This window comes from Phaenicophaeus curvirostris, chromosome Z (genome assembly GCF_032191515.1).
Source record: "Phaenicophaeus curvirostris isolate KB17595 chromosome Z, BPBGC_Pcur_1.0, whole genome shotgun sequence".
Taxonomy (NCBI): domain Eukaryota; kingdom Metazoa; phylum Chordata; class Aves; order Cuculiformes; family Cuculidae; genus Phaenicophaeus; species Phaenicophaeus curvirostris.
Window position 1 is genome coordinate 75,874,246 of NC_091431.1, and position 27,228 is coordinate 75,901,473.

Below are 27,228 nucleotides of genomic sequence, written 5' to 3' on the forward strand. Positions count from 1 at the left end.
AGCTCCCATCATGCCCCGCGGCCCCATAGACCCCCCCCATAGCCAGAACTACAGCTCCCATCATGCCCCGCGGCCCCATAGACCCCCCAATAGCCAGAACTACAGCTCCCATCATGCCCCGCGGCCCCATAGACCCCCATAGCCAGAACTACAGCTCCCATCATGCCCCGCGGCTGCATAGACCCCCCCATAGCCAGAACTACAGCTCCCATCATGCCCCGCGGCCCCATAGACCCCCCATAGCCAGAACTACAGCTCCCATCATGCCCCGCGGCCCCATAGACCCCCACCCATAGCCAGAACTACAGCTCCCATCATGCCCCGCGGCCCCATAGACCCCCACCCATAGCCAGAACTACAGCTCCAATCATGCCCCGCGGCTGCATAGACCCCCCCCATAGCCAGAACTACAGCTCCCATCATGCCCCGCGGCCGCATAGAACCCCCACATAGCCAGAACTACAGCTCCCATCATGCCCCGCGGCCCCATAGACCCCCATAGCCAGAACTACAGCTCCCATCATGCCCCGCGGCCCCATAGACCCCCCATAGCCAGAACTACAGCTCCCATCATGCCCCGCGGCCACATAGATCCCCATAGCCAGAACTACAGCTCCCATCATGCCCCGCGGCCCCATAGACCCCCATAGCCAGAACTACAGCTCCCATCATGCCCCGCGGCCGCATAGACCCCCCCATAGCCAGAACTACAGCTCCCATCATGCCCCGCGGCCCCATAGGCCCCCCCAATAGCCAGAACTACAGCTCCCATCATGCCCCGCGGCCCCATAGACCCCCCATAGCCAGAACTACAGCTCCCATCATGCCCCGCGGCCGCATAGACCCCCCCCATAGCCAGAACTACAGCTCCCATCATGCCCCGCGGCCGCATAGACCCCCATAGCCAGAACTACAGCTCCCATCATGCCCCGCGGCCCCATAGACCCCCCATAGCCAGAACTACAGCTCCCATCATGCCCCGCGGCTGCATAGACCCCCCCACCCATAGCCAGAACTACAGCTCCCATCATGCCCCGCGGCTCCCGGCGCCCTCAGGGCCCCCAGGTCAGCGCGGGGGGTTCCTCACTCCCAGAAGGACCCGGAGAAGCTCCCGGGAAGGTTCTTGTGGGCGCTGGGGTCTCCTCCGAGGAGCTCAGAGCTCGGGGTGTCCCAGGAGAAGCTCCGCGGGGCCGGCAGGGAAGGGTCCTCCACAAGGAAAAAGGGGCTCGGGGACTTGGTGGCCGCTTCGAGGGCTCCGAGAGCCGAGGGGACGAGGAGCCCAGGGCTCGGGGCTCTCTAAGAAGGAACCGAGGGTGGACTTGATGCTCCTGGTGGGCTCCTTCCCGCTCCGAACCTTCTAGAAGAGCCCATGGAGGTCGGCGACCTGGGGAGGTCCGGGAGGCGTCCGTGGAAAAGGGCCCCTGGGGACCTCCGAGGAGGTTTTCTAAGGAGAAAGGACATCGGGGACCTGAGGAGAAGGGTCTCCAGGGAAGATTCTCAAAGGAAAAGGGACATTGAGGCCCTCCCAAGGGGTTTTCTAAGGAGGCCAGAGAGCGCGGCCCCGAGAAGAAGCGCTTCCCCAGCGCCGCCCTCACAGAAAAAGGCGGGAAAGGGCGGGGGAGGGGGGTTGGAGGGCGCGAAACCGCGGGGCACGCCGGGAGTTGGAGTCCCCGGGAGGCCCTGGCGCCAGCGCCCTCCAGACTCCTATAAGGGGAGCCGGGACTACAACTCCCATCATGCCCCGCGGCGCGGCCGGAAACGGCGCTTCCCGCTTTCCCGAGCCGGGACTACAGCTCCCATCATGCCTCGCGGCCCCATAGACCTCCCCTATAGCCAGAACTACAGCTCCCATCATGCCCCGCGGCTTCCGGCGCCCTCAGGGGACTCCAGGTCAGCGCGGGGGGTTCCTCGCTCCCAGAAGGACCCGGAGAAGCTCCTGGAAGGTCCCTGTGGAGCTGGGAACCTTCTCGAAGGGCCCGTGGAGGTCGGGGTTGTCCTTAGGGAGGTCCAGGAGGTGGGTTGGGACCCACCAGGAGCCGCGAGTCCGACTCGGGACCTTCTAGAAGGTTCCTCGAGGAGGTTTCTTCAGCCCAGGTGGGACCTGAAGCCTCCAGCCTGGGGAGCTGCTTCTCCCCAACTTCATTAGGAGCTAATTAAAAGGTAGTTAAAGCCAAATGATAATTAATGCCTTAATGAAGAAGTGGGGGGGGGTAGAAGCCGTTGAGGAGGCCCCATCGTGGTCTTCACGGAGCTTCGGTTGCCGCGGAAACCGGCGCTAACAAAGGGAGGAGGCAACGAGGAGCTCGGAGGGGTTGGAGCTCAAGAAAACGAGCGCCGAAAGCTTAATTAGGTTGTTAATTAGGGTGGTTCGTTAGCAGCGATGGAGCCAGCCTGGTCAGATCCACTGGGACCTTCTTGGATCAGAAGAACCTTCTTGGACCTCTTGGACTTTCCTGGATGAGAAGAACCTTCTTGGCCCCCTAGGACCTTCCTGGATCGGCTCCATCTCCTTGTCCCCCCGGCAGGTGGCGCTCTGGGACCCTCGGCTGGAGCTTCAGCCACCCAGAGCGAGGCTCTTCCAGCTTCTTCCGATCCAGGAAAAGGTCCAGGGGGGCCGAGGAGCTTCTTCCGATCCGTGTGGATCGAGGTCGGAGGGACCTTGGAGCTCCTGGAATGGGTTTGGGAACTTAGAACTCCTGGAAGGGACCTTGGAGCTCCTGGAAGGGACCTTGGAGCTCCTGGAAGGGACCTTGGAGCTCCTGGAAGGGACCTTGGAGCTCCTGGAAGGGACCTTGGAGCTCCTGGAAGGGACCTTGGAGCTCCTGGAAGGGGTTGGGAAGGACCTTGGAGCTCCTGGAATGGGGTCAGAGAGACCTTGGAGCTCCTGGAAGGGGTTGAGAGGGACCTTGGAGCTCCTCAAAGGGGTTGAGAGGGACCTTGGAGCTCCTCAAAGGGGTTGAGAGGGATCTTGGAGCTCCTGGAAGGGAACTTGGAGCTCCTCAAAGGGGTTGAGAGGGATCTTGGAGCTCCTGGAAGGGAACTTGGAGCTCCTCAAAGGGGTTGAGAGGGATCTTGGAGCTCCTGGAAGGGAACTTGGAGCTCCTGGAAAGGGTCAGAGGGACCTTGGAGCTCCTGGAATGGGTTGGAGGCACCTTGGAGCTCCTGGAATGGACCCTGGAGCTCCTGGAAGGGACCTTGGAGGCACCTTGGAGCTCCTGGAATGGAGCTTGGAGCTCCTGGAAGGGGTGGGAGGGACCTTGGGGGCTCCTGGAATGGGTCAGAGAGACCTTGGAGCTCCTGTAAGGGACCTTGGAGCTCCTGGAAGGGACTTTGGAGCTCCTGGAAAGGGCTTGAAGGGACCTTGGAGCTCTTGGAAGGGGTCAGAGGGCCCTTGGAGCTCCTGGAATGGGTTCAAAGGGCCCTTGGAGCTCTTGGAAGGGCCCTCGGAGCTCCTGGCCTGGGTGGGAGGGTCGCCGTCCCCTCCCGCTGGGCCCCTCCGGCCCCAGGAAGTGGCCGCCGGCCGCGCCCGTACAAAATCGGCACATTTATTGCTACAGACGGAGATGGACACGACGGCACCGAGGGCGACGGGCCACCCGCCGGCCCCACGAGGCCCCCGAAGGTCCCAGGAGGCCCCGGGGGGCCCCTCGGCCGACACGCTACGACACCAACCCCAGAACACGAGGGACGCTCCCCACGCCGGAGCCTTTTCCTCCTTTGTTTTCTCCTTTTATGGCCCTCGGCCTCCTTTTTTCCTCCTTTTTCCCCCTTTCCCGCCTTTTCCCCTCCATTTCCTGCCTTTTCCCCTCCATTTCCCGCCTTTTCCCCTCCATTTCCCGCCTTCTTCCCCTCCTTTTCTTCCCTTTTCCTCCTTTTCTTCCCCCTTTTCCTCCTTTTTTCCCAATTATTTCCCCCTTTTTCCAATTTTTCCATTTCTCCTTTTCCCCAATTTTCCCTTTTTTCCAATTTTTCCCCCATTTCTCCTTTTTCCCTCAATTTCCTGATTTTTCCCCATTTATTTTTCCCCCTTTTTCCCCCGATTTATTTCCCCCCTTTTCCCAATTTATTTTTCCCCTTTTTCCCAGTTTTCCCCTTTTCCCAGTTTTTCTCCTTTACAAATTTTTCTCCCTTTTACAATTTTTTCCCAATTATTTTGCCTTTTTCCCCAATTATTTTCCCTTTTTCCCAATTCATCCAATTATCTTTTTTCCAATTTTCCAATTATTTCCCTTTTTTCCAATTATTTCCCTTTTTCCCCCTTTTTCCCAATTTTTTCCCCCTTTTTCCCAATTTTTTTCCAATTTTCCTCAGTTTCTCCTTTTTTCTTGATTTTCCCCCAATTTTCCCCTTCCAATTTTCCCTCATTTCCTTTTTTTCCAATTTTCTTCCCCTTTTTTCCAATTTCCCCCTTTTCCCCAATTTTTCCCATTTTCCCCAATTATTTTCCTTTTTTTCCTTTTCTCCTTTTTTCCAGTTTTTCCATTTTCCCTTTTTTCCTCAATTTCCCAATTCTTCCCCCATTTCCCATTTTCCCTCATTTTCCCCCTTTTTCCTTTTCCCCCTTTTTCCCCAATTTTTTCCCCCTTTTCCCAATTTTCCCCATTTCTTTCCCTTTTTTCCAATTTCTTTCACTTTTTCCAATTTTTCCATTTCTCCTTTTTCCTCAATTTTCCCCTTTTTCCCCCATTTTCCCTTTTTTCCAATTTTCCCTCATTTCCTTTTTTCCATTTTTCTTCCCTTTTTCCATTTTTCTTCCATTTTTCCAATTATTCCCCCTTTCTCCCCATTATTTTCCCTTTTTTCCAATTTTTCCATTTTCCATTTTTTCCTCAATTTTCCAATTTTACCCCATTTTTTTCCAGCTTCCCCTCATTTTCCCCCAATTTTCCCTTTTTTCTTTTTTCCCAGTTTTCCCTCATTTTCCCTCATTTTCCTTTTTTCCCCAATTCTCCCTTTTTTCCTCAATTTCCCAATTTTTCTCCAATTCTCCCTTTTTTCCCCTTTTTTCCCAATTTCCCCTTTTTTCCCAATTTCCCCTTTTTTCCCAATTTCCCCATTTTCCCTTTTTTCCTCAATTTTCTCCCTTTTTTCCCTCATTTTCCCTCATTTTCCTTTTTTTCCCAATTTTCCCTTTTTTCTCCAGTTTTCCTTTTCCCCCCAATTCTCCCTTTTCTCTCTTTTTTCTCCAATTTTCCCTTTTTCCCAATTTTCCCTTTTTTCCTCAATTTCCCAATTTTTCTCCAATTCTCCCAATTTTCCCCTTTTTTCCCCAACTTCCCCCTTTTTCCCCAATTTCCCCTTTTGTTTTCCTTTTTTTCTCCAATTTTTCCCAATTTTTCTCCAATTTTTCCCAATTTTTCTCCAATTTTTCCCAATTTTTCTCCAATTTTTCCCTTTTTCTCCAATTTTCCCTTTTTCCCCCAATTTTCCCTTTTTTTTCCTCATTTTCTCTTTCTTTCCAATTTTCCCTTTTTTCCCTCATTTTCCCCAATTTTCCCAATTTTCCCTTTTTTCCCAATTTTCCCTTTTTCTTCCAATTTTCCCTTTTTTCCCCATTTTCCCTTTTTCCCTCATTTTCCCTTTTATTTTGGGGCCAAACCTCACCATTTCTCCCTTTCCCCCCCAGCCCCCAAGGGGCTTTTTCCCCTTTTCCCCCCTCTGGGTCTTCTCCGACCTCCGGAACCTCCACAAGCTCCAACTCCAACTTCCAGCCGAGGCCACGAGGTCCCCTTGGAGCCTCCCAGAAGCTCCAAAGCCCCTTGAGGGCCACGTGCTCCTGGGGTCCCACCACGCCAACCTTCTCCTTCCCCTCCACCTTCCTCCTCCTCCTCCTCGTGGAGCTTCTCCTCGCGTCCCAGGAAGGTCCCCGAGGACCTCCAGGCTCGTCCCACCCCACCCCGAGGAGCTCCAGAGCCTCGAATCCGTCCCCAGAAGGAGCCGGACACCGAGACCAGGAGAGCAGGAGATGAGGATCCAGCAGAAAAGGTCAGGAGGGAACTTCTCGAGCTTCTCCAAGCGAGGCCCCTGGAGACACGGAGGGTTTGGTGGGTCCAGATGGAGACGTGGAGGGCGATGGGGAGAGTCTCCACTCTTCTCTGCGTCAAGAGCCTCTGGAGGAGCCTCTGCAACATCTTCCTCCTGGAAGGACCTTCTTGAGGAGCCTATTGAACAACCTCTTGAAGCTCCTGAAGAGCCTCTTGAGGAGCTCTTGAAGAAGCTCTTGAGGGGCCCCTTGAAGCAGCTCCTGAAGAGCCTCTTGAGGAGCCTCTTGAGAAGCTCTTGAGCCTCTTGAGAAGCTCTTGAAGAAGCTCTTGAAGAAGCTCTGAGGAGCCTCTTGAAGAGCCTCTTGAGGAGCCTCTTGAAGAAGCTCTTGAGGAGCTATTGAAGAAGCTCCTGAAGAGCCTCTTGAAGAAGCTCTTGAGGAACCTCTTGGGGAACCTCTTGAGAAGCCTCTTGAAGAAGCTCTTGAGGAGCCTCTTGAGGAGCTTCTTGAAGAAGCTCCAAGGAGCCTCTTGAGGAGCCTCTTGAGAAACGTCCTGAGGAACCTCTTGAGGAACCTCTTGAAGAAGCTCTTGAAGAAGCTCTTGAGGAGCCTCTTGAGGAGCCTCTTGAGGAGCCTCTTGAGGAGCCTCTTGAGGAGCCTCTTGAGGAACCTCTGAGGAGGCTCTTGAAGAAGCTCTTGAAGAAGCTCTTGAGGAGCCTCTTGAGGAGCTTCTTGAAGAAGCTCCAAGGAGCCTCTTGAGGAGCCTCTTGAGAAACGTCCTGAGGAACCTCTTGAAGAGCCTCTTGAGGAACCTCTTGAGGAGCTTCTTCAAGAGCCTCCTGAGGAGCCTCCTGAGGAACCTCTTGAGGAGCTTCTTGAAGAGCCTCTTGAAGAAGCTCTGAGGAACCTCTTGAGGAACTTCTTAAGGAGCCTCTTGAGGAACCTCCTGAAGAGCCTCTTGAGGAACCTCCTGAAGAGCCTCTTGAGGAACCTCCTGAAGAGCCTCTTGAGGAACCTCCTGAAGAGCCTCTTGAGGAACCTCTTGAGGAACCTCTTGAGGAACCTCTTGAGGAACCTCTTGAGGAACCTCTTGAAGAGCCTCTTGAAGAGCCTCTTGAAGAGCCTCCTGAAGAGCTTCTTGAGGAGCCTCTTGAGGAGCCTCTTGAGGAACCTCTTGAGGAGCTTCTCGAGTGCCTCCAAAGGGCCTCTCAGCTGCTTTCCCCCCCCGTGGCCTCGTCCGCAGCCCCCGCAGGCCCCTGAAGCTCCGATCCCACCACGTTCCCGTCTCCCCAGTCGCCCTCGTCCCCTCCAGGAGCCCAGAAGGTCCCCGCGGCTCCTCCCAGGAAGCCCCGGAGACCTTTCCTCGCGGCTTTCAGGTGGGAAGGAGCTGGTGGAGAAGGTCCAGGTGGCCACCGTGAGCTCCTGGCATCGAGTCCAATCCAAAGGTCACTTGGTCTTCTCCCTGGAGAAAGTGCAACTTGAAGGACCTTCTAAGGCTTTGGGGGGGGGGGGTTGAGGAGCAGGAGAAGACGATGAGATGTTTCCTCAAGCCGAGAGGCCACCAGCTGCTTCTTCTTCTTCTCCTTCTTCTCCACGAAGTCCTCGTTAGGAAGGCACAACGGTTAACGACTCTCGCGGCTCGTGAAGGTCCCAGCCAGAAGCAGCGACGTGGAGAAGCCAAGGAGGAGTGGGACGTCCCACCAGGAGAAGCCACCCAGGCGGGTTTCCTTCCTCCACGAGGTTCCAGTCGAGGAGAAACATCTCAAGAACCTCCCAGGTCCACGCTGGAGGCATCTCCGGTGGCTTCGGGCGGGGCCCGAGGGCTCCAAGGAGCTGGGAAGCGGTGGCCGAGAAGACTCGGGGGCGGAAGGAGAGGCCGGAAGTCACTAGGTTTCTCATATAGCTTTATATATAGATTTATATAGATTTCTGATAGGTCTCTAAGGTCCAACGGGTCCTTGGAACCTCCAGGAGGGCTGGTGGTGGGCGCCGAAGAGGACGGGGAGGCGGTCCAAGCGGCCTCGGCTGCTCCCCGCGACGAGGGCCTCGAGGAACCTCAAGGAACCGGTGAGGAACCTCAAGGAACCGGTGAGGAACCTCAAGGAACCGGTGAGGAACCTCAAGAAATCTCTGAGGAACCTCAAGGAATCTCTGAGGAACCTCAAGGAACCGCTGAGGAACCTCAAGGAACATCTAAGGAACCTCTGAGGAACCTCGAGGAACATCTAAGGAGCCTCAAGGAACGTCTGAGGAACCTCAAGGAACCAGTAAGGAACCTCGAGGAACGTCTGAGGAACCTCAAGGAACCGCTGAGGAACCTCAAGGAACCGCTGAGGAACCTCAAGGAACCTCGAGGAACGTCTGAGGAACCTCAAGGAACAGGTGAGGAACCTCGAGGAACCTCTGAAGAACCTCAAGGAACTTCTTGAGGAACCTCTTGAAGAGCCTCCAAGAAGCCTCTTGAGGAGCCTCTTGAGGAACCTTCTAAGGAGCCTCAAGAACCTCTCAAAGAGCCTCTTCAAGAGCTTCTTGAGGAGCTTCTTGAGGAACCTCTGAGAAACCTTTTGAGGAGCCTCTTGAAGAACTTCAAGAAACCTCGTGAGAAACCTCTGAGGAGCCTCTTAAGGAACCTCTTGAGGAGCCTCTTCGAGAACCTCCTGAGGAACTTCCTGAGGAGCCTCTTGAAGAGCCTCTCAAGGAGCCTCTTGAGGAAGCTCCCAAGAAACCTCTTGAGGAGCTTCTTCAAGAACCTCTTGAAGAAACCTCTTCAAGAACCTTTGAGGAACCCCTCGAGGAACTTTCTGAGGAGCCTCTCGAGGAGCCTCTTGAAGAACCTTTGAGGAGCTTTTTGAGGAGCCTCTTGAGGAACCTCTCAAGAAACCTCTCGAGGAACCTTTGAGGAACCTTTCAAGGAACCTCCTGAAGAACCTTTGAGGAGCCTCTTGAAGAACCTTTGAGGAGCCTCTTGAAGAACCTTTGAGGAACCTTTGAGGAGCCTCTTCAAGAACCTTTGAGGATCCTCTTGAAGAACCTTTGAGGAACCTTTCAAGGAACCTCTCGAAGAACCTTCAAGGAACCTCTTGAAGAACCTTCAAGGAACCTCTCGAAGAACCTTTAAGGAACCTCTTGGGAACCTTTGAGGAACCTCTTGAAGAACCTTTGAGGAACCTCTTGAAGAACCTTTGAGGAACCTCTTGAAGAACCTCTTAGGAACCTTTTAAGGAACCTTTGAGGAACCTTTTAAGGAACCTTTGAGGAACCTTTTGAGGACCCTCTTAGGAACCTTTGAGGACCCTCTTGAAGACCCTCTCGAGGAACCTCTTCAAGAACCTTTGAAGAACCATTAAGGAACCTTTTGAGGACCCTCTTGAAGAACCTTTGAGGAACCTCTTGAAGACCCTCTCGAAGAACCTTTGAGGAACCTTTTAAGGAACCTCTTGAAGACCCTCTTGAAGAACCTTCCAGGAAGTTTCTGAGGCCCCTCTTGAAGCCCCTTGGTGGAGCCTCCTCCCAGGTCCCTTCGGGCCCTTCCAGGTGCTTCTCGCACCTGGGACGAAGTTTCCAGTTCGAGCTCCAGATTTTTTCCTCGTTTCTTCTCGTTTTCACCCCACCCCAAAAAAAAAAAACCACCCCAAACCCCAGAAGAAGCAGAAGAAGAAGAAGAAGAAGAAGAAGAAGAAGCAGAAGAAGAAGTTTTAGGCACAAAGAACTTGTCGTGGTCCCACAGTGAGGAGGTTCCCGCTCGTCCGAGTCTCTTCGAGGTCCACGGGGGCGTCTGGGGGGGGTGGGGGAGGGGTGGGGTGGGGGGGAGGACAACTGGGACTCGTCTTCTCTCACCAAACTCCACAAGAACTCGAGGTGGGGGGAGGGGGGAGGAGGAGGAGGAGGAGAAGGACCTCGGTGGGATCGGCTGGAGATGCTTCAGCTCGGAAGGACCGCGGCTCGCCGGCTCCGGGTGGAGAGAAACGGAGACATGGACCTGCGGGAGAAGGAGGAGAAGGTCAAGGAGGGTGGAGAAGAGCTCAAAGAGCTTCTCCTCAATGTTCTGGGCTCCACCAAGAGCTTCTCCTCAATGTTCTGGGCTCCACCAGGAGCTCCAGGAGCTTCTCCTCAACCTTCTGGGCTCCTCCAGGAGCTTCTCCTCAAGGTTCTGGGCTCCTCCAGGAGCTTCTACTCAACCTTCTGGGCTCCTCCAGGAGCTTCTCCTCAACCTTCTGGGCTCCTCCAGGAGCTCCAGGAGCTTCTCCTCAACCTTCTGGGCTCCTCCAGGAGCTTCTCCTCAACGTTCTGGGCTCCACCAGGAGCTCCAGGAGCTTCTCCTCAACCTTCTGGGCTCCTCCAGGAGCTCCAGGACCTTCTACTCAACGTTCTGGGCTCCTCCAGGAGCTTCTACTCAACCTTCTGGGCTCCTCCAAGAGCTCCAGGAGCTTCTCCTCAACCTTCTGGGCTCCTCCAGGAGCTTCTCCTCAACCTTCTGGGCTCCTCCAAGAGCTCCAGGAGCTTCTCCTCAACGTTCTGGGCTCCTCCAGGAGCTTCTCCTCAACCTTCTGGGCTCCACCAAGAGCTTCTCCTCAACCTTCTGGGCTCCACCAAGAGCTTCTCCTCAAGGTTCTGGGCTCCTCCAGGAGCTTCTCCTCAACGTTCTGGGCTCCTCCAAGAGCTCCAGGAGCTTCTCCTCAACGTTCTGGGCTCCTCCAGGAGCTTCTCCTCAACCTTCTGGGCTCCTCCAGGAGCTCCAGGAGCTTCTCCTCAACCTTCTGGGCTCCTCCAGGAGCTTCTCCTCAACCTTCTGGGCTCCACCAAGAGCTTCTCCTCAAGGTTCTGGGCTCCTCCAGGAGCTTCAACTCAACCTTCTGGCCTCCTCCAAGAGCTCTAGGAGCTTCTCCTCAACCTTCTGGGCTCCTCCAGGAGCTTCTCCTCAACATTCTGGGCTCCACCAGGAGCTCCAGGAGCTTCTCCTCAACGTTCTGGGCTCCTCCAAGAGCTCCAGGAGCTTCTCCTCAACCTTCTGGGCTCCTCCAGGAGCTCCAGGAGCTTCTCCTCAACCTTCTGGGCTCCTCCAGGAGCTTCTCCTCAACCTTCTGGGCTCCACCAAGAGCTTCTCCTCAAGGTTCTGGGCTCCTCCAGGAGCTTCAACTCAACCTTCTGGCCTCCTCCAAGAGCTCTAGGAGCTTCTCCTCAACCTTCTGGGCTCCTCCAGGAGCTTCTCCTCAACATTCTGGGCTCCACCAGGAGCTCCAGGAGCTTCTCCTCAACGTTCTGGGCTCCTCCAAGAGCTCCAGGAGCTTCTCCTCAACGTTCTGGGCTCCTCCAGGAGCTCCAGGACCTTCTACTCAACGTTCTGGGCTCCTCCAGGAGCTTCAACTCAACCTTCTGGGCTCCTCCAAGAGCTCCAGGAGCTTCTCCTCAACCTTCTGGGCTCCTCCAGGAGCTCCAGGAGCTTCTCCTCAGCCTTCTGGGCTCCTCCAGGAGCTTCTCCTCAACCTTCTGGGCTCCTCCAGGAGCTCCAGGAGCTTCTCCTCAACGTTCTGGGCTCCTCCAGGAGCTTCAACTCAACCTTCTGGGCTCCTCCAGGAGCTCCAGGAGCTTCTCCTCAACCTTCTGGGCTCCTCCAGGAGCTTCTCCTCAACGTTCTGGGCTCCTCCAGGAGCTTCTCCTCAACGTTCTGGGCTCCACCAGGAGCTCCAGGAGCTTCTCCTCAACCTTCTGGGCTCCTCCAGGAGCTCCAGGAGCTTCTACTCAACGTTCTGGGCTCCTCCAAGAGCTCCAGGAGCTTCTCCTCAACCTTCTGGGCTCCTCCAAGAGCTCCAGGAGCTTCTCCTCAACCTTCTGGGCTCCTCCAGGAGCTTCTCCTCAACGTTCTGGGCTCCTCCAGGAGCTCCAGGAGCTTCTACTCAACGTTCTGGGCTCCTCCAAGAGCTCCAGGAGCTTCTCCTCAACCTTCTGGGCTCCTCCAGGAGCTCCAGGAGCTTCTCCTCAACCTTCTGGGCTCCTCCAGGAGCTTCTCCTCAACCTTCTGGGCTCCTCCAGGAGCTCCAGGAGCTTCTCCTCAACCTTCTGGGCTCCTCCAAGAGCTCCAGGAGCTTCTCCTCAACCTTCTGGGCTCCTCCAGGAGCTTCTCCTCAACGTTCTGGGCTCCACCAAGAGCTCCAGGAGCTTCTACTCAACGTTCTGGGCTCCTCCAAGCTCGGAGAAGACCTCCAGACCCACCTTCCTCGTCTCTTTACATCTGCCCCATGTGGTTGGAGGCGTCTCCCATGCCGGGGTGAGGTCCTCCTGCCAGGGAGAGGGGGGGAGGCTCCGAGGAGACCTTCTCTTCTTCTCTCCTCTTGAGACACGCGGCTTTCGGGTTCAGGTTTCGTTCTAGGAGACCAAAAGAACCATCATCAAGGGTGGAGAAGACCTCGAAGAAGGTCCACAGCTCCTCAACTACGGCTTGAGGAACATCTACAGGGGGGTTGGAGCAAGTTGAGGAGCTCCAGGAGCTTCTCCAGGTCCCTCAAGAGCTCCCAGAACTTCTCATCTCCAGCCCCAGGTCCCTCAAGATCCTTCTGAAGAGCTTCTCAAGACCTTCTAGAGGCCCTTCAAAGACCTTCTAAAGGCCCTTCAAAGACCTTCTAGAGGCCCACAAGCTCCACCACCATCTCCACCTCAACCTTAAAAGCTTGAACCTCCTTGAAAGCCACCAAGAAGCTTCTTAAAAGCCACCAAGAACCTTCTCATGGAGCAGGAGCTGGAGCAGAACCCGAGCTGGACTTCTCCAAACCCCCTCGAGATGTTTCTCCTCAAGTTTTTAGACCCGTGAGGTGATTTTTGACTTCTCCAACCCCCTCGAGATGTTTCTCCTGGACTTTTGAACCCCATGAAGAGCTTTTTGACTTCTCCAACCCCCTCGAGCTGTTTCTCCTCGAGTTTCTTGGACCCATGAGGAGCTTTTTGACTTCTCCAACCCCCCTCGAGATGTTTCTCCTGGATTTTTTGACCCCGTGAGGAGCTTTTTGACTTCTCCAAACCCCCTTCGAGATGTTTCTCCTTGAGTTTTTTGTCCCCATGAGGAGCTTTTTGACTTCTCCAACCCCCTGGAGATGTTTCTCCTCGAGTTTTTTGCCCCCGTGAGGAGCTTTTTGACTTCTCCAACCCCCTGGAGATGTTTCTCCTCGAGTTTTTTGTCCCCATGAGGAGCTTTTTGACTTCTCCAACCCCCCTCGAGATGTTTCTCCTCGAGTTTTTTGTCCCCATGAGGAGCTTTTTGACTTCTCCAACCCCCCCTGAGATATTTCTCCTGGACTTTTGAACCCCATGAGGAGCTTTTTGACTTCTCCAACCCCCCTCGAGATGTTTCTCCTCGAGTTTTTTGCCCCCGTGAGGAGCTTTTTGACTTCTCCAACCCCCCTCGAGATGTTTCTCCTCGAGTTTTTTGGACCCATGAGGAGCTTTTTGACTTCTCCAACCCCCCTCAAGATGTTTCTCTTTGAGTTTTTGACCCCATGAGTTGCTTTTTGACTTCTCCAACCCCCCTCGAGATATTTCTCCTGGACTTTTGAACCCATGAGGAGCTTTTTGACTTCTCCAACCCCCTCGAGATGTTTCTCCTCGAGTTTTTTGGACCCATGAGGAGCTTTTTGACTTCTCCAACCCCCTCGAGATGTTTCTCCTCGAGTTTTTTGACTCCATGAGGAGCTTTTTGACTTCTCCAACCCCCCTTGAGATGTTTCTCCTGGATTTTTTGAGCCCGTGAGGAGCTTTTTGACTTCTCCAACCCCCCTGAGATGTTTCTCCTGGCTTTTTGGACCCCGCGAGGAGCTTTTGAAGGTTGGATCGAGGTGGGCTGGGGGTGGGAGGAGCCACTGACCTCGGACCTGCTGTTCCAAGCTGAGGATGACGGCCACGGCCTGGTGGAGGATGAGGAGCTTGGTTTGGGGTTTGTCGCTCTTGAGGTGGAGCTGGACCATGCGGCCGAGCTCTTTGAAGGCCTCGTTGATGTCGCGGACGCGGAGCCTCTCCCGGGCGTTGTTGGCCATTCTCCTCTCCTTCTCCCTCTCGGCCTTCTGCTCGGGGGTCAGGTCCTCGTCATCGTTATTGCTGGAGACGAGAAGATCCCAGAGACCTTCGAACGAGGTGGAACCCCGAAACCTTCATCCGGCTCCACCTCCGAGCCACCCAGCGGGACCTCGGCAGCTTCCTCCGCTCGCTCGAGGCCTCCAAGCTCCGTCCCACGTGGCCTCCAGGGGGCCACCGGCTCCTGGAGCGCCTAGAAGCTTCTTCAAAGGGCCCCTCGGAGGTGAGTGACCCCCCGCCACGGGTCACGGCGTTGCCGGCTGGGGAAGAACCCAACGGGGACCTTCTGAAGAGCTTCTCAAGAGGTTTTGAGGGGCTTCAGAAGGTCTTCAGAAGGTCCTTAGAAGGTCTTCTTGAAAAGGTCTTCAAAAGGTCTTTAGAAGGTCTTCAAAAGGCCTTTTAAAGACCATTTAAGGACCTTTTAGAGACCTTCTAAAGCCTTTTTGAAGACCTTCTACGAGACCTTCTAAAAGACCTTCTGGAGACCTTCTATGGACCTTCTGAAGCCCTCCTGAAGACCCTGACCTTCTAGAGACCTTGTGAAGACCTTCTAAAGATCTCCTAGAGACCTTCTAAAGGCCTCCAGAAGGTCTTCTTCAGGAGATCTTCAAAAGGTCTTTAGAAGGTCTTGAAAAGGTCCTTAGAAGGTCTTCAAAAGGTCTCCCAAAGGCCTTTTAAAGACCCTCTAAGGACCTTTTAGAGACCTTCTAAGAGACCTTCTAAAAGACCTCCTAGAGACCTTCTAAAAGACCTTCTGGAGACCTTCTATGGACCTTGTGAAGCCCTCCTGAAGACCTCCAGAAGGTCTTCTTCAGGAGATCTTTAAAAGGCTTTTAGAAGGTCCTTAGAAGGTCTTGAAAAGGTCCTTAGAAGGTCTTCAAAAGGTCTTCAAAGGGCCTTTTAAAGACCCTCTAAGGACCTTTTAGAGACCTTCTAAAGCCCTTTCAAAGACCTTCTAAGAGACCTCCTAGAGACCTTCTATGGACCTTCTGAAGCCCTCCTGAAGACCTTGACCTTCTAAAGACCTTGTGAAGACCTTCTAGAGACCTTCTAAAGGCCTCCAGAAGGTCTTCTTCAGGAGATCTTTACAAGGTCTTGAAAAGGTCCTTAGAAGGTCTTCAAAAGGCCTTTTAAAGACCCTCTAAGGACCTTTTAGAGACCTTCTAAGAGACCTCCTAGAGACCTTCTAAAAGACCTCCTAGAGACCTTCTAAAAGGCCTTCTAGAGACCTTCTTTGGACCTTCTGAAGCCCTCCTGAAGACCTTGACCTTCTAAAGACCTTGTGAAGACCTTCTAGAGATCTCCTAGAGACCTTCTAAAGGCCTCCAGAAGGTCTTCTTCAGGAGATCTTTACAAGGTCTTGGAAAGGTCCTTAGAAGGTCTTCAAAAGGCCTTTTAAAGACCTTCTAAGGACCTTTTAGAGACCTTCTAAAGCCATTTTGAAGATCTAAGAGACCTCCTGAAGACCTTCTAAAAGACCTCCTAGAGACCTTCTATGGACCTTCTGAAGCCCTCCTGAAGACCTTGACCTTCTAAAGACCTTGTGAAGACCTTCTAGAGACCTTCTAAAAGACCTTGACCTTCTAAAGACCTTGTGAAGACCTTCTAGAGACCTTCTAAAAGACCTTGACCTTCTAAAGACCTTGTGAAGACCTTCTAGAGACCTTCTGAAGACCTTCCGAGGACCTCGTGGAGGCCTCCAGCCCCCAGTCTCCACCCCAGACGTCCCCCAAGCGAAGGTCCCGCCCTCGTTAGCGCCTCGTTTGCATCAATTAATCAAACGTAGGGTCCCCGCCTCCCACCACCCTCCACAGCTTCAAGCCTAGAAGGTTCCACCCTCGAGAGGTTCCACCACCTCCAAGGACGGAGAACCCGAAGCTCTTGGTGGAGGAACCGGGTCTACGAGGCCCTGGAGGTGGGATCAGCTCGTTAAGGGCTCGTTAAGCCCCTCGGAGAAGATCTCAGGGGGCTCGGAAGGATCTTCAAGGCGAGGAGGGACCTTCAAGCCCATCGAGACCCACCTCCTGCTGCAGCAGGAGCTCCACGGTGGCCTCAGGGACCTCCAGGATGGAGCAACCACCCTTAAGCTTGGAAGATCTCCCTTCCCCTGACCCTGAAGGTCCTTCCAACCTCCTCTGGAGCTCCAAGAACCCATCCCACCTCCAGAAAAACCTCCAAGTTGAGGTTCTCCTGGAGGTCCAGGAGCTCGGGGCTTCTCCGAGAGGTTCCACCCGACCAGGAGAAGACCTGGGGCTGTTCACTTCATCGAAATCCAGTGAAGGAATTAAATGAAGCGACACTCGGGTTGTCCCGTTACCTAGATCTTGACCTAGTTATGGATTTGAGCTCCTTCTTCTCCTCCTCCAGCTTCTTCTCCTCCGTGGACTTGGGCTCCTGGAGGTTCTCGTCGCCCTCGTCGTCCGATTTGATCTCCGAGCTCCCCGACGAGACGCTTTGACCTTGCAGAGCGGTGGGAAGGCCTGAAGGAGAAGACAAGGCGGCCTCGAGACGGGACCTTCAAGAGGAGGAGCTTGGAGGAACAGCAGAACGGGGCCTGCCACCCAGGCCAGGAGCTCCAAGGTCCATTCCAGGAGCTCCAAGGTCCTTCCAACCCCTTCCAGGAGCTCCAAGGTCCCTTTGAACCCTTTCCAGGAGCTTCAAGCTCCATTCCAGGAGCTCCAAGGTGCCTCCAACCCATTCCAGGAGGTCCAAGGTCCCTTCCAGGAGCTCCAAGGTCCCTCCAAGCTCCATTCCAGGAGCTCCAAGGTCCCTTCCAGGAGCTCCAAGGTCCCTTTGAACCCATTCCAGGAGCTCCAAGGTCCCTTCCAGGAGCTCCAAGGTCCCTCCAAGGTCCATTCCAGGAGCTCCAAGGTCCCTCCAACCCATTCCAGGAGGTCCAAGGTCCCTTCCAGGAGCTCCAAGGTCCCTCCAAGGTCCCTTCCAGGAGCTCCAAGGTCCCTCCAAGGTCCCTTCCAGGAGCTCCAAGGTCCCTCCAAGCTCCATTCCAGGAGCTCCAAGGTCCCTTCCAGGAGCTCCAAGGTCCCTTTGAACCCATTCCAGGAGCTCCAAGGTCCCTTCCAGGAGCTCCAAGGTCCCTTCCAGGAGCTCCAAGGTCCCTCCAAGGTCCCTTCCAGGAGCTCCAAGGTCCCTCAGACCCATTCCAGGAGCTCCAAGGTCCCTTCCAGGAGCTCCAAGGTCCCTCCAAGCTCCATTCCAGGAGCTCCAAGGTCCCTCTCAACCCATTCCAGGAGCTCCAAGCCCCATTCCAGGAGCTCCAAGGTCCCTCTCAACCCATTCCAGGAGCTCCAAGGTCCCTTCCAGGACCTCCAAGGTCTCTCCAAGGTCCCTTCCAGGAGCTACAAGGTCTCTCCAAGGTCCCTTCCAGGAGCTACAAGGTCCCTTCCAGGACCTCCAAGGTCCCTCCAAGGTCCCTTCCAGGAGCTCCAAGGTCCCTCCAAGGTCCATTCCAGGAGCTCCAAGGTCCCTCCAACCCATTCCAGGAGGTCCAAGGTCCCTTCCAGGAGCTCCAAGGTCCCTCCAAGGTCCCTTCCAGGAGCTCCAAGGTCCCTCCAACCCATTCCAGGAGCTCCAAGGTCCCTTCCAGGAGCTCCAAGGTCCCTTTGAACCCCTTCCAGGAGCTCCAAGGTCCCTTCCAGGAGCTCCAAGGTCCCTTCCAGGAGCTCCAAGGTCCCTCCAAGGTCCCTTCCAGGAGCTCCAAGGTCCCTCAGACCCATTCCAGGAGCTCCGAGGTCCCTTCCAGGAGCTCCAAGGTCCCTCCAACCCCAGTCCAGGAGCTCCAAGGTCCCTTCCAGGAGCTCCAAGGTCCCTCCAAGGTCCCTTCCAGGAGCTCCAAGGTCCCTCAGACCCACTCCAGGAGCTCCAAGGTCCCTCCGAGGTCCCTTCCAGGAGCTCCAAGGTCCCTCCGAGGTCCCTTCCAGGAGCTCCAAGGTCCCTCCGAGGTCCCTTCCAGGAGCTCCAAGGTCCCTCCAACCCACTCCAGGAGCTCCAAGGTCCCTCCGAGGTCCCTTCCAGGAGCTCCGAGGTGGAGGTGGCCTCACCTCGATAGGGGTCCTGGGGGGGGTTGAGATCGGGGGACGTGGCCGACTGGACGGGCAGCTGAGGGACCGGGACCTGGTTGGGGAGCAGCGAGTGGGTCCCACGCAGGGTGACCTCCTCCCGGTGGGCTCCGACCTGCAGGAGAAGACATGGAGAAGCTTGAAGGTGGTCAAGGTCCCTCTGGAGAACCTCGATTTGTGGATCCAACCACCCAGGAACCTCTGGAGAACCTTGATTTGTGGATCCAACCAGCTCAAGAACCTCTGGAGAACCTTGATTTGTGGCTCCAACCAGCCCAGGAACCTCTGGAGAACCTCAATTTGTGGCTCCAGCCCTCAAGGTCCCTCTGGAGAACCTTGATTTATGGATCCAACCAGCCCAGGAACCTCTGGAGAACCTCAATTTGTGGCTCCAGCCCTCAAGGTCCCTCTGGAGAACCTCGATTTGTGGATCCAACCAGCTCAAGAACCTCTGGAGAACCTTAACTCCTGGATCCAGCCCCACCAGGTCCCTCAGGACCTTCAGCGCTTCCCCCCTCGCCCTCATCTCCTCGAGAAGCTTGAGCTTCTCCAGCCCGAGGTCCCTCTGAACCTTCCTTCTCCACCTCCTTCAGCTTCTCCAAGCCCCTCCAGGTCCTCCTGGGGGCGAGGAACCTCCCATCGCCTCGTTCCCACCCCCCCCAGGGAAGCCAGGAGAGAAGGAGGAAGGTCCAAGCAAGGCCGGGAAGGTCCATCCCCAACGTTGGAGCTGGAGAAGCTTCACGGAGAAGCTCCTGAGCTCCTCCGAGTCCTCATGGAAGGGTTTGAGGGCTTCCCCGAGGTCTTCGTGGTGTCTCACCATGAGCGAGTGGCGGTTGGAGGAGAGGAGGCCGGTGCCGTAGCCGGTGGCCAGGCCGCCCATGGCCCCGTTGGGGCTTGGTCCTATCAAACCGTGGAGCTCGTTAGGAGGTGCGGCCATGCCGGTGGCCGGGCCCACCGCGTGGTTCCTCAGGACGTGGATGGCGTCGTCCAACCGCTCCAGACGGTCCTCGATGCGGCTTTGCTGGAGAGGGGGAAGAGGGAAAAAGGGAGGAGAAGGTCAGCGGGGACCTTCTGAGAAGATCTGAGAAGGGGCGGGGGGCGGGTTGAGGAGGTTTGAGGAGGTTTTGAGGAGGTTTGAGGAGGTTTTGAGGAGGTTTGAGGAGGTTTTGAGGAGGTTTGAGGAGGTTTGAGAAGGTTTTGAGGAGGTTTGAGAAGGTTTGAGGAGGTCTGAGAAGGTTTTATGGTTGGTTTGAGTGGGTTTGAGGAGGTTTGAGGAGGTTTTGAGGACGTTTGAGAAGGTTTTATGGTTGTTTTGAGAGGGTTTGAGAAGGTTTGAGGAGGTTTGAGAAGGTTTTGAGGACGTTTGAGAGGGTTTGAGGAGGTTTAGGGTTGGTTTGAGAAGGTTTTGAGGAGGTTTGAGAAGGTTTTGAGGAGGTTTGAGGAGGTTTTGGGTTGGTTTGAGGAGGTCTGAGAAGGTTTTATGGTTGGTTTGAGTGGGCTTGAGAAGGTTTGAGGAGGTTTTGAGGTGGTTTGAGAAGGTTTTGAGGTGGTTTGAGAAGGTTTTGAGGGGTTTGAGAAGGTTTGAGGAGGTTTTGAGGAGGTTTGAGAAGGTCTGAGAAGGTTTTATGGTTGGTTTGAGAAGGTTTAGAGGAGGTTTGAGAAGGTTTGAGGAGGTTCTGGGTTGGTTTGAGGAGGTCTGAGAAGGTTTTATGGTTGGTTTGAGTGGGTTTGAGGAGGTTTTGAGGACGTTTGAGAAGGTTTTGAGGTGGTTTGAGAAGGTTTTGAGGAGTTTGAGAAGGTTTTGAGGAGGTTTGAGGAGGTTTTGAGGAGTTTGAGGAGGTTTTATGGTTGTTTTGAGAGGGTTTGAGGAGGTTTAGGGTTGGTTTGAGGAGGTTTGAGGAGGTTTGAGAAGGTTTTGAGGAGGTTTGAGGAGGTTTTGAGGAGGTTTTGAGGAGGTTTTGAGGAGGTTTTATGGTTGGTTTGAGAAGGTTTGAGGAGGTTTTCGGTTGGTTTGAGAAGGTTTTAAGAGGTTTGAGAAGGTTTTATGGTGGCTTTGAGAGGATTTGAGAAGGTTTGAGGAGGTTTTGAGGTGTCTGAGGTGGTATGAGAAGGTCTAAGAAGGTTTTATGGTTGTTTTGAGAGGGTTTGAGAAGATTTGAGAGGGTTTGAGAAGGTTTTGGGTTGGTCTGAGAAGGTTTGAGGAGGTTTTGAGGAGGTTTTGAGGAGGTTTGAGGAGGTTTGAGGAGGTTTTGAGGAGGTTTTGAGGAGGTTTTGAGGAGGTTTTGAGGAGGTTTGAGGAGGTTTGAGGAGGTTTGAGGAGGTTTTGAGGAGGTTTGAGAAGGTTTTATGGTTGTTTTGAGAGGGTTTGAGGAGGTTTTGGGTTGGTTTGAGGAGGTTTGAGGAGGTTTTGAGGACGTCTGAGAAGGTTTTGAGGAGGTTTTGAGAAGGTTTGAAGAGGTTTGAGGAGGTTTAATGGTCGTTTTGAGAGGGTTTGAGGAGGTTTTGAGGAGGTTTGAGGAGGTTTTGGGGAGGTTTGAGGAGGTTTTATGGTTGTTTTGAGAGGGTTTGAGAAGGTTTGAGAAGGTTTTATGGTTGGTTTGAGAAGGCTTGAGGAGGTTTTGAGAAGGTTTGAGGAGGTTTTGAGAAGGCTTGAGAAGGTTTTAAGAGGTTTGAGAAGGCTTTATGGTTGTTTTGAGAGGGTTTGAGGAGGTTTTGGGTTGGTTTGAGAAGGTCTGAAGAGGTTTTATGGTTGGTTTGAGAGGGATTGAGAAGGTTTGAGGAGGTTTTGAGGACATTTGAGGAGGTTTTGAGGACATTTGAGAAGGTTTTGAGGTGGTTTGAGGAGGTTTTGAGGAGGTTTGAGAAGGTTTTGAGGAGGTTCAAGGAGATTTTGAGGAGGTTTGAAGAAGTTTTGAGGAGGTTTTATGGTTGTTTTGAGAGGGTTTGAGAAGGTTGAAGACGTTTTGGGTTGGTTTGAGGAGGTTTGAGAAGGTTTTATGGTTGTTTTGAGAGGGTTTTGAGAAGGTTTGAGGAGGTTTTGAGGAGGTTTGAGGAGGTTTTGAGGGGATCTGAGAAGGTTTTGAGGTTGGTTTTGATGGTTTGAGAAGGTTTGAGGGGGTTTTGAGGAGGTTTGAGGAGGTTTTGGGTTGTTTTGAGGTTTTATGGTTGGTTTGAGAAGGTCGGAGAAGGTTTTATGGTTGGTTTGAGAGGGTTTGAGAAGGTTTTGGGTTGGTCTGAGAAGGTTTGATGGTTGGTTTGAGAAGGTTTTGAGGAGGTTTGAGAAGGTTTTACGGTTGTTTCGAGAGGGTTTGAGGAGGTTTGAGGCGATTTTGAGAAGGTTTGAGGGGATCTGAGAGGGTTTTGAGGTTGGTTTTGATGGTTTGAGGGGATCTGAGAAGGTTTGAGGAGGTTTTGAGAAGGTTTGAGGGGATTTTGAGAAGGTTTTGATGGTTTGAGAAGGTTTGAGGGGATTTTGAGAAGGTTTGAGGAGGTTTGAGAAGGTTTTGAGGTTGGTTTTGATGGATTGAGGGGGTTTTGAGAAGGTTTGAGGAGGTTTTGAGAAGGTCTGAGTGGATTTGAGAAGGTTTGAGGAGGTTTCGAGAGGGTTTGAGGAGGTTTCGAGAGGGTTTTGATGGTTTGAGAAGGTTTGAGGGGATCTGAGAGGGTTTGAGGAGATTTTGAGAAGGTTTGAGGAGGTTTGAGGAGGTTTTGAGAAAGTTTGAGGAGGTTTTGAGAAGGTTTGAGGAGGTTTTGAGAAGGTTTGAGGGGATCTGAGAAGGTTTTGAGGTTGGTTTTGATGGTTTGAGAAGGTCTGAGGAGGTTTTGAGAAGGTCTGAGGTTGGTTTCGGGGCCGAGCAGCAGGAGCAGGGGTTGCTGCCCCTCGGGGTTGTCCCCAGAGGAGCAGTCGGTGGCCCCCAGGAGTCAACCCCTCGGCTTTTTTCGTGGGCAGAACGGGTTTCAAAGGTTCCTCAGGGCCGAGGGTCCCAAGTCCCAGCGTGTCCCCTTCAAGCTCTCGGTGGGGCTCGGAGGAGAAGCTCCAACCCCCCCCGAGAAGGAGAAGGAGAAGAACCGAAGCCGTCTCCAAGCGGTTGAGAGCCACCAGGACGTCTCCCTCCCCCCCTTCCCCCTTCGAGAAGAACCAGAAGAGGAACCACCAGGTCCTCGAGAAGGTCCCCAGGAGGATGGAAACCAAGGAGCTTCTGGGCTGGAGCTGAGGAGCTTTGGGGTCCCATCACCGAGGCCCCGGGAAGGATGGAAGGTCCCTCAACCTCTTCTTCTCGCCACCCCCAACCCCTCCGAGAAGCCACCTGAGATGCTTCTCCTGCTCTGCTCGTCCCCCGGAGGCACCGGGGAAGGAGAAGCTCCAGAGGAACCTCCTAGACCTCATCAAAGAAGCTTCTAGAACCTTCAGGAAGAACTTAGAAGCTCCAGCTTCTCCATTTCACCGCTCGAGGAGACCTCCCCAAGGTCTCAACCACCCCAGAAGAACCTCCTGGAGGCCACCAGCTCCTCAAATTCTTCCACCTCCTGCTTCCTCCGGCCCTGAGGGAACCTTCTCGAGAGCTTCGGAAGCTCTGGGAGGGGCCACCAGCCGCTCCTCTTGGACCATCGCGAGGAGAGGACTCGCGGCCACCCCCACCAGCTCCACAAGACGGTTCCGAGGGGCAGAAGCCACCAGAGTGTCCTCCTCCACCACAACTCACTGGGGGCTTCCAGCTCCTCAAGAAATCAAGGAGAAGAACCTCGTCACCTCAAGGAGAAGAACCTCGTCACCTCCACCTGGAGAACCTCGTCGCCTCCACCAGGAGAACCTCGTCAGCTCAAGGAGAACCTCGTCACACTAACGAGGAGAACCTCATCACCTCAACAAGAACCTCGTCACCTCCATCAGGAGAACCTCATCACCTCAAGGAGAAGAACCTGGACACCTCAAGGAGAAGAACCTCATCACCCTAACGAGGAGAACCTCATCACCTCAAGGAGAAGAACCTCATCGCCTCCACCAGGAGAACCTCATCACCTCAACGAGGAGAACCTCGTCACATCAACCAGGAGAACCTCATCACCTCAAGGAGAAGAACCTTGTTGCCTTGAGGAGAAGAACCTCATCACCCTAACGAGGAGAACTTCATCACCTCAAGGAGAAGAACCTCATGACCTCCACCAGGAGAACCTCATCACCTTCAGGAGAACCTCGTCACCTCAAGGAGGAGAAGAACCTCATCACCATAATGACAAGAACCTCATCACCTCAAGAAGAACCTCAACACCTTGAGGAGAAGAACCTCATCGCCTCCACCAGGAGAAGAACCTCGTTGCCTCCACCAGGAGAACCTCATCACCTCAACAAGAACCTCATCGCCTCCACCAGGAGAACCTCATCACCCTAACAAGGAGAACCTCAACACCTCAAGGAGAAGAACCTCATCACCTCCACCAGGAGAACCTCATCACCTCAACAAGAACCTTGTCACCTCAACCAGGAGAACCTCATCACCTCAAGGAGAAGAAGCTCATGGCCGCAACGAGGAGAACCTCATCACCTCAATGAGAACCTCGTCACCTCAACGAGGAGAACCTCAACATCTCAAGGAGAAGAACCTCGTCGCCTCCACCAGGAGAACCTCATGACCTCCACCAGGGGAACCTCATCACCTCAAGAAGAACCTCATCACATCAACGAGAAGAACCTCATTACATCAACGAGAAGAACCTCATTACATCAACGAGAAGAACCTCATTACATCAACGAGAAGAACCTCATCACATCAATGAGAAGAACCTCATCACCTCAAGGAGAAGAACCTCGTCGCCTCCACCAGGAGAACCTCATCATCCTAATGAGGAGAACCTCATCACCTCAAGGAGAAGAACCTCAACACCTCAAGAGGAAGAACCTCATCGCCTCAAGGAGAACCTCATCACCTCCACCAGGAGAAGAACCTGGACACCTCAAGGAGAAGAACCTCATCACCTCAAGGAGAACCTCATCACCTCAAGGAGAACCTCATCACCTCAACCAGGAGAACCTCAACACCTCAAGAGGAAGAACCTCATCACCTCAAGGAGAACCTCATCACCTCAAGGAGAACCTCATCACCCTAACGAGAAGAACCTCAACACCTCAAGAGGAAGAACCTCATCACCTCCACCAGGAGAAGCACCTGGACACCTCAAGGAGAAGAACCTCGTCACCTCATGGAGAACCTCATCACCTCAAGGAGAACCTCATCACCCTAACGAGGAGAACCTCAACACCTCAAGGAGAACCTCAACACCTCCACCAGGAGAACCTCAACACCTCAAGGAGAACCTCGTCACCTCAAGGAGAAGAACCTCGTCACCTCAAGGAGAAGAACCTCAACACCTCAAGGAGGAGAACCTCAACACCTCAAGGAGAACCTCAACACCTCCACCAGGAGAACCTCATCCCCTCGAGGAGGAGAACCTCCTCCCCTGGAGCAGGAGGCCCTCCCCGAGGAGCCGCCCCGCGGGGTGGGGAGCGATGGATGGAGCGATGGTGGAGAAGCAGGAGGAAGGGGGGTGGGGGGAGGTCACCCGGGGCGGGGGGGCACCTACCAAGGAGTGGAGGGGACCTTCATAAGTGGGAGATGACGCCGCTTGAGCTCCAGTCCTAGACCAAAGCGCCGCGCCTGCCGACAGCAAAACTTGGAGTTACCAGCCAGAAGTTCTCCAGGATGCCCTTCCAGAACCTTCTCGGGGCCACCCGGAGCCGCCCTCGGGTCGAGGAGATGAGGAGAAGGTCCAGAACTACGTCCCAGCGGCGAGGGACGGGGCGGGGGGGGACGGGGCGTGGAGGAGAAGGTGGAAGGGGTGGAGATCCACCACGGAGGGGGAGGAGGAGGGGCTGGTGGGAGGGGCCTCCGGCCTTCTAGGAGGTCTTGGAGGTGCCTCCATCCTTCTAGGAGGTCTTGGAGGTCCTGAAGCTCCTGAGTCATGGTCCTAAAGACCTTTAGAGCTCATGAGTTGTGCTCAGATGGACCTTTAAAGCTCCTGAAGCTCCTGAGTTATGGTCAGATGGAGCTTCAAACCTCCTAAAGCTCCTGAGTTATGGTCCTAGAGACCTTTAAACCTCCTGAGTTGTGGTCAGATGGACCTTTAAAGCTCTTAAATCTCAAGAGTTATGGTCAGAGAGACCTTCAAAGCTCCTAAAGGTCCCGAGTTATAGTCCTAAAGACCTTTAAATCTCATGAGTTATGGTCAGATGGACCTTCAGACCTCATAAAGCTCATGAGTTACGGTCAGATGGACCTTTAAATCACCTTGAGATCATGAGTTACGGTCAGATGGACCTTCAAACCTCTTTAAGCTCATGAGTTATGGTCAGATGGACCTTTAAAGCTCCTGAGTTATGGTCAGGTGGACCTCTAAAGCTCTTAAAGCTCAAGAGTTATGGTCAGATGGACCTTCAAAGCTCCTAAAGCTCCTGAGTTATGGTCCTAGAGACCTTTAAACCTCATGAGTTGTGGTCAGATGGACCTCCAAAGCTCCTAAACCTCATGAGTTACGGTCAGAGAGACCTTCAGACCCCCTTAAGCTCCTGAGTTCTGGTCAGAGAGACCTTTAAAGCTCCTGAGTTATGGTCAGATGGACCTTTAAAGCTCCTAAAGCTCCTAAATTATGGTCAGAGAGGCCTTCAAAGCTCCTGAAGCTCCTGAGTTATGGTCCTAGAGACCTTTAAACCTCCTGAGTTGTGGTCAGATGGACCTTTAAATCTTCTAAACCTCATAAGTTGTGGTCAGATGGACCTTCAAAGCTTGTAAACCTCCTGAGTTATGGTCCTAGAGACCTTTAAATCTCATGAGTTGTGGTCAGATGGACCTTCAAAGCTCCTAAAGCTCCTGAGTTATGGTCCTAGAGACCTTTGAAGCTCCTGAGTTGCGGTCAGATGGACCTTTAAAGCTCCTAAAGCTCCTAAATTATGGTCAGAGAGGCCTTCAAAGCTCCTGAAGCTCCTGAGTTATGGTCCTAGAGACCTTTAAACCTCATGAGTTGTGGTCAGATGGACCTTTAAAGCTCCTAAATCTCCTGAGCTATGGTCAGATGGACCTTTAAATCTTCTAAACCTCATGAGTTATGGTCCTAGAGACTTTCAAAGCTCCTGAGTTATGGTCAGATGGACCTTCAGACCTCATAAAGCTCCTGAGTTATGGTCCTAGAGACCTTTAAACCTCATGAGTTGTGGTCAGATGGACCTTTAAATCTTCTAAACCTCATGAGTTGTGGTCAGATGGACCTTCAAAGCTCGTAAACCTCATGAGTTGTGGTCAGATGGACCTTCAAAGCTCCTGAAGCTCCTGAGTTATGGTCAGAGAGACCTTTAAAGCTCCTAAAGCTCCTGAGTTATGGTCCTAGAGACCTTTAAACCTCATGAGTTACGGTCAGATGGACCTTCAAAGCTCCTAAAGCTCCCGAGTTATGGTCAGATGGACCTTTAAATCTTCTAAACCCTCATGAGCTGTGGTCCTAGAGACCTTTAAACCTCATGAGTTATGGTGAGATGGACCTTCAGACCTCATAAAGCTCATGAGTTACGGTCAGATGGACCTTTAAATCACCCTGAGATCATGAGTTACGGTCAGATGGACCTTCAGACCTCCTGAAGCTCCTGAGTTATGGTCCTAGAGACCTTCAAACCTCCTGAGTCGTGCTCAGATGGACCTTCAGCCCTCCTGAAGCTCCCGATTTATGGTCCTCAACCCCTCCATCTCCTCCCTGGCCGCCTGGGGAGCTGCTAGAACCCGTGGAGAACGTCTCCTCGCTCCTGGTCGCCTTCTCCTGGGGGTTTGGCTCCCGAGGGCGAGGCCCCAGGTGGCGGGAGGAGGTTCTGGGAGGTCTTCTCCTCCCCTTGGGGCGGAGGCCAAGAGAAGGGGAACCACAATACCTGAGAGAGAAGGGGGAGAACCCACAGGAGTTGAAGGATTTGATGAGAAGCTGGTGTTGGTGTGATCTGGAGAGTAGATCTTTAAGAGACGATAGACAATTAATCTAACGAACTCGAGGCCCCCAGGAGAAACACGAAGGTGGTTGCAACCAAAAAAAAAAAAAAGGTCCTGGAGGACCTCAAAACGGCTTCGGTTCCAGGGCTGG

General features: G+C 53.7%; 1 protein-coding gene and 1 long non-coding RNA gene across 2 annotated transcripts in view; both read right to left on the reverse strand.

Moving 5' to 3' along the window:
* Positions 1-7,873: 7,873 nt before the first annotated feature.
* Positions 7,874-9,220, reverse strand: LOC138733400 (uncharacterized). The gene is made up of 2 exons (XR_011339413.1): positions 9,015-9,220; positions 7,874-8,934 (listed from the first exon to the last, which is right to left on the reverse strand). It is a non-coding gene; the product is annotated as an uncharacterized lncRNA (long non-coding RNA).
* An 89-nt stretch (positions 9,221-9,309) lies between these two features.
* Positions 9,310-27,228, reverse strand: part of LOC138733072 (transcription factor 4-like) — a 94,240-nt gene continuing 76,321 nt past the window's right edge. Inside the window, exons 13-20 of the mRNA XM_069879968.1 lie at positions 27,023-27,101; positions 24,697-24,770; positions 18,935-19,138; positions 18,100-18,232; positions 16,359-16,521; positions 13,836-14,065; positions 12,194-12,346; positions 9,310-9,962 (exon numbers count right to left, since the gene is read on the reverse strand). Coding sequence (XP_069736069.1) covers positions 12,207-12,346; positions 13,836-14,065; positions 16,359-16,521; positions 18,100-18,232; positions 18,935-19,138; positions 24,697-24,770; positions 27,023-27,101 — 1,023 coding nt within the window. The 3' untranslated portion in view covers positions 9,310-9,962; positions 12,194-12,206. The remainder of the gene's footprint in view (positions 9,963-12,193; positions 12,347-13,835; positions 14,066-16,358; positions 16,522-18,099; positions 18,233-18,934; positions 19,139-24,696; positions 24,771-27,022; positions 27,102-27,228) is intronic.